Genomic DNA, 10,739 nt, shown 5'->3' with positions numbered 1-10,739 from the left:
TTCCTAAGTATTTTATCCTATGTGATGATACTGTATGATTGATATTGTTTTAATTTTCAGATTGTTCATTACTTGCATATAAAGACAGAAATGATTTTTTCCATATAATGATTTGGTATTCTGCAACCTTGCTAATCACCTTAGTTTCAAAGTCTGCTATGTATGCAGATGGATGGTTTCAGTGGCTTTTGAGAAAGAGAAAACTACCACATCTCAATCAACTTAAAGTACATACAGTAATCATGGGCATTTGACATGCTTGCTTGGAGATGTTAAAGGAATACCTTAAATACCTTAAATATCAACCCAGATAGGTATACATATCTACCTACCTCTTACTGATCTGTTTATGCAGATATTATTCAAATCTAAAACTGACAAGGGTTACCTTTTCTTCTAAGGGCAGAGCATAATTCTTATCAGCGAAAATAAACAAGTTGAAATGTTGGAGCAGAAAAAGAAAATTCATAGCTTATGCCAATTCTTCTGAGGTACCAAGGATGATAGTTAGAACCTTTACTATAGTATTTCTCTAATAAAAATCCAGACTAATAATAGCATTTCTTTTTTTTTTTTTTTTTTTTTTTTTTGCGGTACGCGGGCCTCTCACCGCTGTGGCCTCTCCCGCTGCGGAGCACAGGCGCCAGACGTGCAGGCTCAGCGGCCATGGCTCACGGGCCCAGCCGCTCCGCGGCATGTGGGATCCTCCCAGACCAGGGCACGAACGCATGTCCCCTGCATCGGCAGGCGGACTCTCAACCACTGCGCCACCAAGGAAGCCCAATAGCATTTCTTTTTGGAAAAGAAACACGCTTACCTATAAATTATTTAAGATGTAGTAAAGATAAATTTTTGTTAAACAGATGGCCAAAGCCAATTTCTTATATAGGAAAATGTATATTTGTACCCTGTAAGGCAGTACAGCATTTATAACAAAACTATTAATTACATTCCAATCAGTGGAACAAAAGTATCACATACAGATGTTTTAAAAAACATGCAGCACGTCAGCAAAGGGGCTGTGTGGTAATATACAACTCTTTGTTACCATAGTAATAGTTTAATGACTAGAATGAAGACGTAGTGATTTAAGCATTTTATATCTCAACATGATAGTTACATATAAGCATTTTACTGTTTGGTTTTATTTTAGTAATTTGGTTGGGGAGTTTGGGTGACATATCAATCATTATAATGCTTTCCTATTTAAATTATGAATTATGGGAAACTGGCTCTAGGCTAAGTTTTCATCAGGAACTGATTCATAACTTTGAGGAAGATTCCTGGAATATGTGTATGTGTGTATACATTTTTTTTTTAAGTAGTCACTTATTGGTTTCCTATTATGCATCCAGTCTCCCCTTTTTCCTTCCCCTTCCTAACACTATTCCTAACATTGAGTATCACCCCTTAGCCCATGCAACCCATGTGGTTTTGAGGAAACACGATCACACCCATGGAGGCAGGCCATGATTGGCGGGAATGGCATATCCCACTGTTCCTAGAAAGCAATTCATCAGCACAGCATTCTTGGTTCAACAGTAAATAAGCATGGTATTTGGATATAAACTGCTATTAGAAATAGAGCATTATCCCCTAGATGTAAACCTTTTGTTTACACTAACCCAAGCTGTAATTCTCTAAGCTGTAATACAGATAAAATTGTTCTTTCCATACTAAAACAGAAGCAAGGACGTGCACAGTTCTAGGATAGTATGCTCTGGTTCTATATCCATTCATCTATTAATGTTCCTTTTCTTTTCTGCCTTGGAAAAATTAATCATGTTGAAAAAGTCAAAAATTATATTTCTAAAATATAATGCAATGGCTTCACTATCCTTTATGAACAAACATACCACTAATTCTCTAAAACTTAAAATTGAACCTGTCTATAACTACATATCTTACCTGGATAGTCACAGATATTTCATTCTGTAATAGAAGGAAGTGATTTTTCCAATGAGGAGTCAAGAGATCTATATTCTAGTTCAAACTCTTTAAAATTAACATATATAACATACTGCAACATAACACAAGATTTGTGGGAAGGAAGAGCGAGACAGTGATTCAGTTTCCTTTCTGTAAATCAAATGAGCTGGTCTATTTAATTTACAGTCCCTATTGTACTTGATATTTGAAAATTCTAATTTAGGGCTCAGACTGTGGCCTTGTCATCCAAAAGAGCAACCAAATTAAAAGACACAGCAATTCTTCTATTTTAGCTTATTATATATTAAAAAACTCAAAACACCAAATATGTTATAATACATGTTACAAATGAACAAAAATCTACACAGTTTATGGCAATGTATCATATAGAATTACCTTGCAATATTTTTATGTTTAAAGTAGACCTTTTTAAATACAGTACTTACATATTTCTCTTTCATATATTCATACTTGCCTTGGTAATTTGACATCTATATAAATCTTATGATCATTCTTTAATAAATACAAAAGAATAAAAACACCTATGAAATTTGGACAAACACATTACCACTATACTTTGTTATATTTAACCCATCCAGATTCTTAGTTTAACTCATTCAATTACTGCAAAGATCTTTATAGAGCTGAATCTGATACTGTATAATAGTACATCACTGCCCTCTGATGGTACCACTAATATATAATTTTAAACTCAGCAAGCAAAAAAACCCAAAAAGTATTATAATGTAAAACACAGTATGTTAATTTTATAAGCTACAGAAGTAGAAAATAAATTAGGGGAAATTCAATGTTTTCTACAAATATTAATTTCTTAGTAAGTTATAAAAATTTACAGTGTTCCTTCATATAAGCCCTTCAAATGATTTTTCAAGATTTTCCCTGATGATCAGTTTAAAGGCACTAAGTCCATAAGTTTAAGCAAAAGTCTTCACCTATAATGAAATAAAGAGATATAAGGTTAATCGGCAAACTATAAATAGCTAGGTCATTTTATAAAGGAGGGAAAATACAAGTGCAAACTTTAATATCTGAGATGTATGCAGAATTTTTCCATGCAATATATAAATATATATTCACTATTTAGGCCCATGTTTTAACTACTAAAAAACGGCAAATCACCCACTGTCTGCAGAAGAGCAAATGTAGAGAAAATAAACATTTAATGAAAGGTCTGGCCATTTTCTAAGTCTAACAATCAAAAGCATTTTCAATATTCAATTTTGAAAAAGCACTGCATTTAAGAGCACTAAAATTATGAAGTCTGAATCTTCATTTATTCAAAGAGAAGAAATTAAATTGAGGATGTCCGCTTGATTGCAGATATTAATTATTGGCAGTAGACTCTTCCACTCATGTTATGCTTTATGAAACTGTCCACTAGAAAAGATAAAAATATAGAGAAAAGTAAATTTTGTTTAAAGTTATGTTACTATATTCTAGTGAACAAACAGATAAGAGAGAAATATAGGCTATACAAATGTAAAATGATCTTTGTGAGTAGCAGTGATTAGTAAAATTTTACATTATAGTATGAAATAAGATACATGATGGTATAAAAATATAAAGAAATAAAACAAAATATCTGGGCAGATAAATGAGTGGTAGCTAGATTCCCAAATACCTGATAATCAGTAAAAGAAAAACAAAACATCACAAAACAAGAACAACAATGAAACTACAAAATAAAAATAAAGAAATTCTTGTTTGAGGCAGGGGAGCGAAGAAACGGTATAAATTATTAAATAATGGTCTGGCAAAGTCTTTTCCTTGCTTAACTTGAGAAACTATTCCATTTGGTGTTCTGTTTAATCAAGTTTATTAAATCTGCAATAGTAAGTTCTGAAAAAGCCATTGGGATATTACCAGAGATATTTACCAGTCTCTAAAGTAGTGTTTTCCAAGTACATTCAAGGAATTTTTTTTAACATATTTTTAAAAAATCTTTACTTAAAGTTTGAAAATTAAGGATTAATCCAAGTAAACTTGCTTTTCTTTATTTTAGAACTTCTTACAGACTTAAATAGTGTGCCTTTTTTAATCTCTAAGAAAGGAATTCAATATATAACACAATATTCAGGATTTTTAAACATTTTTACCATGGGATTCTATTTTCCACAAAATATCTCTTAGGACTAGTGTTACAAACACTAGAGCAGTGATTCTCAATCTGGTTTGACATCAGACTCCTTGGGGAGCTTAAAAATCCTGATGGCTAAGTCCCACTCTCAGAGATTCTGATTGATATAAGGTCAGACCCAAGGTTCAGTCTTTTTTGAAAGCTCCTCATGAGCCACTGCTCTAGACATCTGCCACCACTCCTCTACTAGTATATCCTGAACTGATGCTAGTTTGTGTCCTGATGCTATCATCACACTGACTTCGTAAAATAAGTTCTGCCTTTCCAGAACACAGTGAGCATGGCCAATGCCAAGTGTCCCAGGAAGAGGCAGCTAGTCAGGAGATGAATATGTGGAGGGCATGAACACAGAAGGACATGTTTTCCTCACACTATGAAGTCGGGTTAGGAAGAATCTAGCTATACCACAGAACACTCAAGGCCAGCCTGTAGAACAGGCCTGACAGCAGCCCCTAAAAGAGCCTAGGCCAAAGGGTTTGAGCATTAAAGTTACTCTTTAAAGTTACTCCAAAAATTTATTTTGAACTTCACTTCATGCTCTCAATGAGCAATGCATGTGGTCAAAGAAAAAAGGTACTAAATTTAACACTGAGATGTTTTTCATTTTGAGCACTTCTGAGGGGACCAGAAGAAATATAGGGCCTAATTTATTTTTAATCTATAGGCTTCAGGGCACAGAAGCTTTGGGTTTAATTAAGAAAGCCCCTTTCTCCCTTAAGAGTTCAAAAGCTGATGTTAAATTTGTTAGGTTACAACATGTTAAATAAGTACCTTCTGACTATACATAAAGTATCCCTTTTGTAACATTATATGTGACTTCAAGTCATTCAGAACTTCTATTTCTTCTACTATGAAATAGTTGATCTCAGCATCATTTTCAGTTCCATAATTTAATTTTCACAAATTCTTTGTCTTTGAGAACTCTATATGAAGTAAACCTGGTGACACAGATCTTTATCTCAACAGAATATTGAAAGTAAGCATCTATACTTCTGATAAATATCTGACCTTGTATCTTCCAACTGTTTTACTTTACATTTATTCTATTCTATTATGGGGGTATATTAATAAATAAATAAATAAATAAACACAATGGTCAGTTATTTACCTTAATATCAAAACCAATTATTTTATATATTGTTAAAAGTTAACTATAAAAAATTATTTTCTTTTAATTTCATTTATTAAATGAGATTAGATGAAGTAACATATAACAATAAAATGCACACAGATAAATCTTATTGCTATGTGATATTCCTGAGTCAGAATCATGTCTGCTCAGGATGCTCCTGAACTGCCTGCCCCACAACTTGGGTGGTACGTACATATATGTATTTATACAGATAGTTTTGAGAGCAAAAACCAAACCAAATGGAGAAGACAGAGAATCAGCTAAACAAGTGCTCATAAATCACTGACAAATTAAATATAAATGAAACTCAGGACATTGTCCTTTTCACAAATACCCTTGAGAAATGTATTTCCTTTAAAAATGGAACAAAGAAGAAAATCTTAATATCTGAACCATTCGCCTCCTGAGCTTTAACATGTAAAAGAAAACCTTTATAATCCTGCTAGACTGTAAAGATCCCCAAGTTCAGGGACGCTGTTTAACTTGTCCATCATTATATTTCTAGTGTCAAGAGCTACAACTGCTGCTATTGGGATGGGCATGTGTCAGACTCACCTGTGTACACCCTATTGTCCAAATTAACATTAACGTAACTATGATAATGAGTGACAATGGGAAGCTCAAAATCTCAAATCATTTAGTGAAAAAAACTCAGAGTTTGAAGTAGTTTACAGTATAATCCAATTTTCTAAGATTGAAGTATATGAGATTAGAAATGATGTCTGTCAAAATGACACTGAATTTGGGTGATTTTTACTTTCTTCTTTGTGTCCTTCCATTTTGCCTAAGTTTTCTACACATTTAAGATTGCCATTAATCATATAAGTATGAAGTATTATGATATAGGGTTGAGATAAACAGGAAAAGTCTATTTTCATTTTGGGAAAAAGAAAGCAAATCTATTCCAATGAATGTTGGAATGTCCAAATAAGCTGACACTTCTTCCAATCTATATTGTTCATGCTTTTAAATTAATTCACAATTTTCTGACAATCCATTTCCCGAGGAAATTATTGAACGGATTGCTACTGGAGTTTTGAAAAATTCCAGGTAAATCAAACCTTAAGTAAATTTTAATACTTACCCTAAGGCCACCTTCTGGTGGGGGTCCAGATGCAGCCATTTCTTTTTCTATTTTTTCCTTTTTCTTTCTCTTTTCTTCCACAGACTGAACGTTCAGAATGCCCCGAGATGCAGCCTTCAGGAAAATTATTAAGGAGTGTAGAAAAAGAACAAAAATTAATTTCCTGTTACCAAAAGGTGTTGTTTGTTTTCTGCCTTTTAGGTTTTTCTTTGGAGGTGGGGGGTAGGGGATGGGGTTGGTCTATTTTTGGTAACAAAGAATTAGACTATTTCTACAACAGCTTTACGTACAACATATGATTTCTTCATTGGGTATTTTGCAACCATACACATTTCCCCCCTAAAGTTACTTCACATCTGTCAGTGTTTTATAAGGCACAGTCATTTCATCTCAAGGAAGAATGTTATTAAGATTCTTCCTTGGCATCTCCCATAACAGAAGACGTGTATAGAAATTTTCATACATTAAATGACATAAATGCATTAAACCAATTTATAGAAACAGAAATCATTTTGAAAATGTTTTCCTTTAATTTAAATTTCTAAGATATCAGATACCATTTTCATTAGAGAATACTACTAGTAATAGACATCTATAGAGAACAAAACGCAAATTTAATTATCTAAGGTAGAATTTTATTTTTACTCTCACCTCCTTCTGTCTTCTTTCTGCAGCCTCTGCAAGCTTTGCTCTTTTTTCTTCCTAGGAAAAATGTGTAAGAAATATGGTTTAAAATAAAACCAAACATTATTCTTGATATTTTATACTTTTATCTTATAGGTAATATAACAGTTTACAAAAATAGTACTGGCCCCAAATGTCCTATTAAGAATGCCATTATTTATAACATTTATAAAATACTCAACTTTCTGAATTTCATTCTCCCAATCAATAAACGTTCAAGGACTTCCCTGGTGGCACATGGTTAAGAATCTGCCTGCCAATGCAGGGGACATGGGTTCAAGCCCTGGTCCAGGAAGATCACACACGCCGCGGAGCAACAAAGCCCGTGCGCCACAACTACTGAGCCTGTGCTCTAGAGCCCGCGTGCCACAACTACTGAACCTGCATGCCACAGCTACTGAAGCCCGCATGCCTAGAGCCGGTGCTCTGCAACGAGAAGCCACCGCAATGAGAAGCCCGCATACCTCAACGAAGAGTAGCCCCTGCTCGCCGCAACTAGAGAAAGCCCGCGCACAGCAACGAAGACCCAACACAGCCAAAAATAAATAAATTTATAAAAATTAAAAAAAAATTTAAAACCCTCCAAATAAGCACATGATGAGACATACACCTACATCTATATCATATATATATTATATATCTCATTCACACATACACATACACACACAGAGTGGCCTATAAAATAATCTATTTGCTTTTTCAAAAAAAAAGAGCTTACAAGCTAGTCAGGGCAATAATAAAACAAATGACATTTAATAATACAAGCAGGGAAATACACGGTTTGGTACTGCCAATTAAAAAGGAGTTTGGGGCTTCCCCGGTGGCGCAGTGGTTGGGAGTCCGCCTGCCGACGCAGGGGACACGGGTTCATGCCCCGGTCTGGGAGGATCCCACATGCCGCGGAGCGGCTGGGCCCGTGAGCCATGGCCGCTGAGCCTGCGCGTCCGGAGCCTGTGCTCCGCAACGGGAGAGGCCACAACAGTGAGAGGCCCGCGTACCGGAAAAAAAAAAAAAAAAAGGAGTTTGAAGCAGGCTGGTATGTTCGGAAGAAGTTCATGAATGAAGTGAGTGAATCTTATTGAGTAGGACAGGAAGGACTAGAGGAAATTTATGAGATGTACTGTTCCATGATGGGAAACCGTGAATATTATTTTTCTCTATCTGTATTATTCATAATAATAAGTTATAAATTATGTAAATATTTATATTTTTACATAAGTAAGTAGCATTCTCTTGGGAGCTGTGTTAATAATTCCCGCATTTTCCATACCACAATACATTCATTCATTCATTTCATCCACTGGATAAATACTTATTGAGCAACTATCATGCCTCAGGAACTTTTCTAGATGCTGAAGATACAGCAGTGAAATAATACAGATAAATGTTTCCACCCACATGGAATTTACATTCCAATGAGGACAGTCACATATAATCAAATAAATATACATCTGTCAGACTGACGTAAGTGCTTTAGGGAAATATAAAGAAAAGTATGGTCTATAAGAAATGGAAGGATGGGTGGATGGTAGCGTGGAGGATCTACTTTATGTAGGGTGGTGAAGAAAAGCCTCAAAGATAAAGTGACATTCAAGCAGTAAGCAATGTGGTTATCTGGGGCGGGGGAGGGGAGGAAGGGCTTAACAAATGCTGGCAGATTGGTATTTTATCAATAGCTAGATAAACAAAATTAAGAACATTTAAAAGCAACAGTAGCAAGAAAGACAAGGTGAACTTTCTCATATCAACTTCCAGGTCATTTTTAGTATTTATGATCAAATAGCTGAAGAGTTAATGTACTTCCCTAAACAACTCATTTCCTTCAACGAATTTTTAGCCAGATACAAGAGAGGAATTTAGGTGTTCCGTTATCAACTTCCTGTAAGGATTATTAAGGTAAAACTGCTGTTAAAAATTAGAAAGCTACAAAAAGTATAAATGTATTATACCACAAACCACCTAGTTAAATCTGAAATTATCCAGATAAATAATGAATACTTTCTAGTACAAGTATGTCCCAAATATTGCATGGAACAAACCTACGTATCTTTTAAATATATTGTTTATCTGAAACTTCAAAGTTAACTGGGCGCCCTATATTTTTATTTGCTAAACGTGGCAACTTTACAAACTGTACACTCGGTACTACATAAAATACTTCAAAAAAAAAACCTTAAAAGTGATAAAGACTAAAGGTAAGTCATTAATACAATATCCAATAAAGCGCAGAAATATACGAGACTTTACTGATCACCTTCTTTAAACAGCTGGTACAAACAGGAAGATGCACATCTCCTACAAGATTAAACACTTCAGTTCCGGGAGAAAGAAGGATTTCTTTTCGCACCCTAACTCCATCTACCGCATCGCCAGGAATGGCCGCCACATCGCACCGTCCACGTGCGCCTGCGTCCTACGAACTGCCAATTCTGCCACCCAGCTGAAGGTAAAGAGACGCTGGAGACGCCTTTAGAAAGACACCGACGCGGCGGCAGCAGCCCAGGTCCGGCAGGCAGGACCTCAAGGTCCCTCGGAGCACAGCCACCATCTCCGCCACCAAGGTCCCCGTCGACGGGCTCCACGGCCCGTGCCGCCGCTTCCAACGGCCAGTCCTGGGGCCGCAGCTCGGGGCCTCCGGCGCGCCCCTCCGGGAACAGGTGCTCGCGGCGCGGGCGGGCGGACGCGGGGACGCTGGGAGGCGGTCTTACTTACCAGGTCCGGCGAAGGAGGCGCGGCCTCCGTGGGACAGGGAAAACACAGCCCCATGGGGATCGCAGCTGGGGGATTCTCCTTCTGGGTCCGCCCCAGACCAGGCCGTGCGAACTGCGCGATCAGACCCGAGTCCCAGTTATGCGGTGCTCGCTCCGCCCTCAGCGGGCGGCTTGGTGACTGGGAGGCTCGGCTCCGCCCCGCTCCTCTGCCGCAGCTCCCCACCACCGCCCCGCGGCTCCACCCCCGCCCCACCATTCCTCTGGGGCTCGGCTCCGCCCCCCTGATGCCAGCCTCCACCCTGGTCGTGCCTGGACCCCACCCCTGAAGCTAGCCTCCGCCCCACTGAGGAGCCGCCCCACCCACACTTCCAGAGGCTCTGCTAGGACGGGGCCTTGATCCCAGGAAACACCTGCGGAGGGCGACATGCAGAGGAGAGGTGGAAAAGCTTGGCTATGGCCTCAAAGCTAGCCCAGTTGGCTAGCCCTGTATAAATGAGTGACAAGACTCTGGATAGTTTATGCTACCTCTTTTGTGAGAAGGGACTCTGACCTCCAAGAAATTAAAGCCAAGATTTCAAGTTGATGTCAGCCCGCTTTTTGTAAGTGCCACTCAGTACTACTTCAGTTAAGAGGGCAGAACGTGAAATCCATCACTGTGTTTTAGAATTGAGCCTCATGAATGCACCTTTAGTTGAGTTTCCTATTAGTTTCTGGTGCTTTGGATTCATTTATCCATTCAAGAGTAATAATAATGTTTTGATATATTCAGAAATATTTACATTGAATGCTTCTCAAATTTTAATAGGCATAAGAATCACCTGGGCATCTACTTAAATGAATTAACATATGAGTTAACAAATTTCACAGCCAAAATGGATGTATCATTGGAAAATTGATGCAAGCGTGCAGGGTTCTTCATCTTAATCTTCTGTTAACAGTTTTATGAAGCCACAAAGTTTTCCTTTAGAATTCTTTAATTTCTTACCCAGTTCAGTGCTATGGTCTAAAAATTATCAGAAGCCTGCACCTGTCAAAAAAATC

The 10,739-nt window shown here is 37.3% G+C and overlaps 1 protein-coding gene across 1 annotated transcript; it reads right to left on the bottom strand.

Moving 5' to 3' along the window:
• Positions 1-3,091: 3,091 nt before the first annotated feature.
• SVIP (small VCP interacting protein) lies at positions 3,092-9,894 on the bottom strand. The gene is made up of 4 exons (XM_022583746.3): positions 9,700-9,894; positions 6,955-7,005; positions 6,304-6,417; positions 3,092-3,327 (listed from the first exon to the last, which is right to left on the bottom strand). Exons 1-4 carry the CDS (start codon positions 9,751-9,753, stop codon positions 3,313-3,315), a joined length of 234 nt encoding a protein of 77 aa, XP_022439454.1. The 5' UTR covers positions 9,754-9,894; the 3' UTR covers positions 3,092-3,312.
• Positions 9,895-10,739: the final 845 nt, after the last annotated feature.

The sequence above is a fragment of the Delphinapterus leucas genome, chromosome 7 (genome assembly GCF_059928025.1).
Source record: "Delphinapterus leucas isolate spDelLeu-1000000601 "Yukka" chromosome 7, BTC_Dleu_Yukka2, whole genome shotgun sequence".
NCBI classification, from domain to species: Eukaryota; Metazoa; Chordata; class Mammalia; order Artiodactyla; family Monodontidae; genus Delphinapterus; species Delphinapterus leucas.
The sequence above is the reverse complement of the archived record's forward strand: the minus strand, read 5'-3'. Positions and strand labels throughout refer to the sequence as shown.

Bases quoted from the DNA above. Each gene is read 5' to 3' on its own strand.
- SVIP (XM_022583746.3), bottom strand. From the start codon at position 9,753: ATGGGGCTGTGTTTTCCCTGTCCCACGGAGGCCGCGCCTCCTTCGCCG. The intron at 7,006-9,699 runs GTAAGTAAGACC...CATTTTTCCTAG, and splicing joins CGCCTCCTTCGCCGGACCTG to GAAGAAAAAAGAGCAAAGCT. The intron at 6,418-6,954 runs GTGAGAGTAAAA...ATTTTCCTGAAG, and splicing joins CAGAAAGAAGACAGAAGGAG to GCTGCATCTCGGGGCATTCT.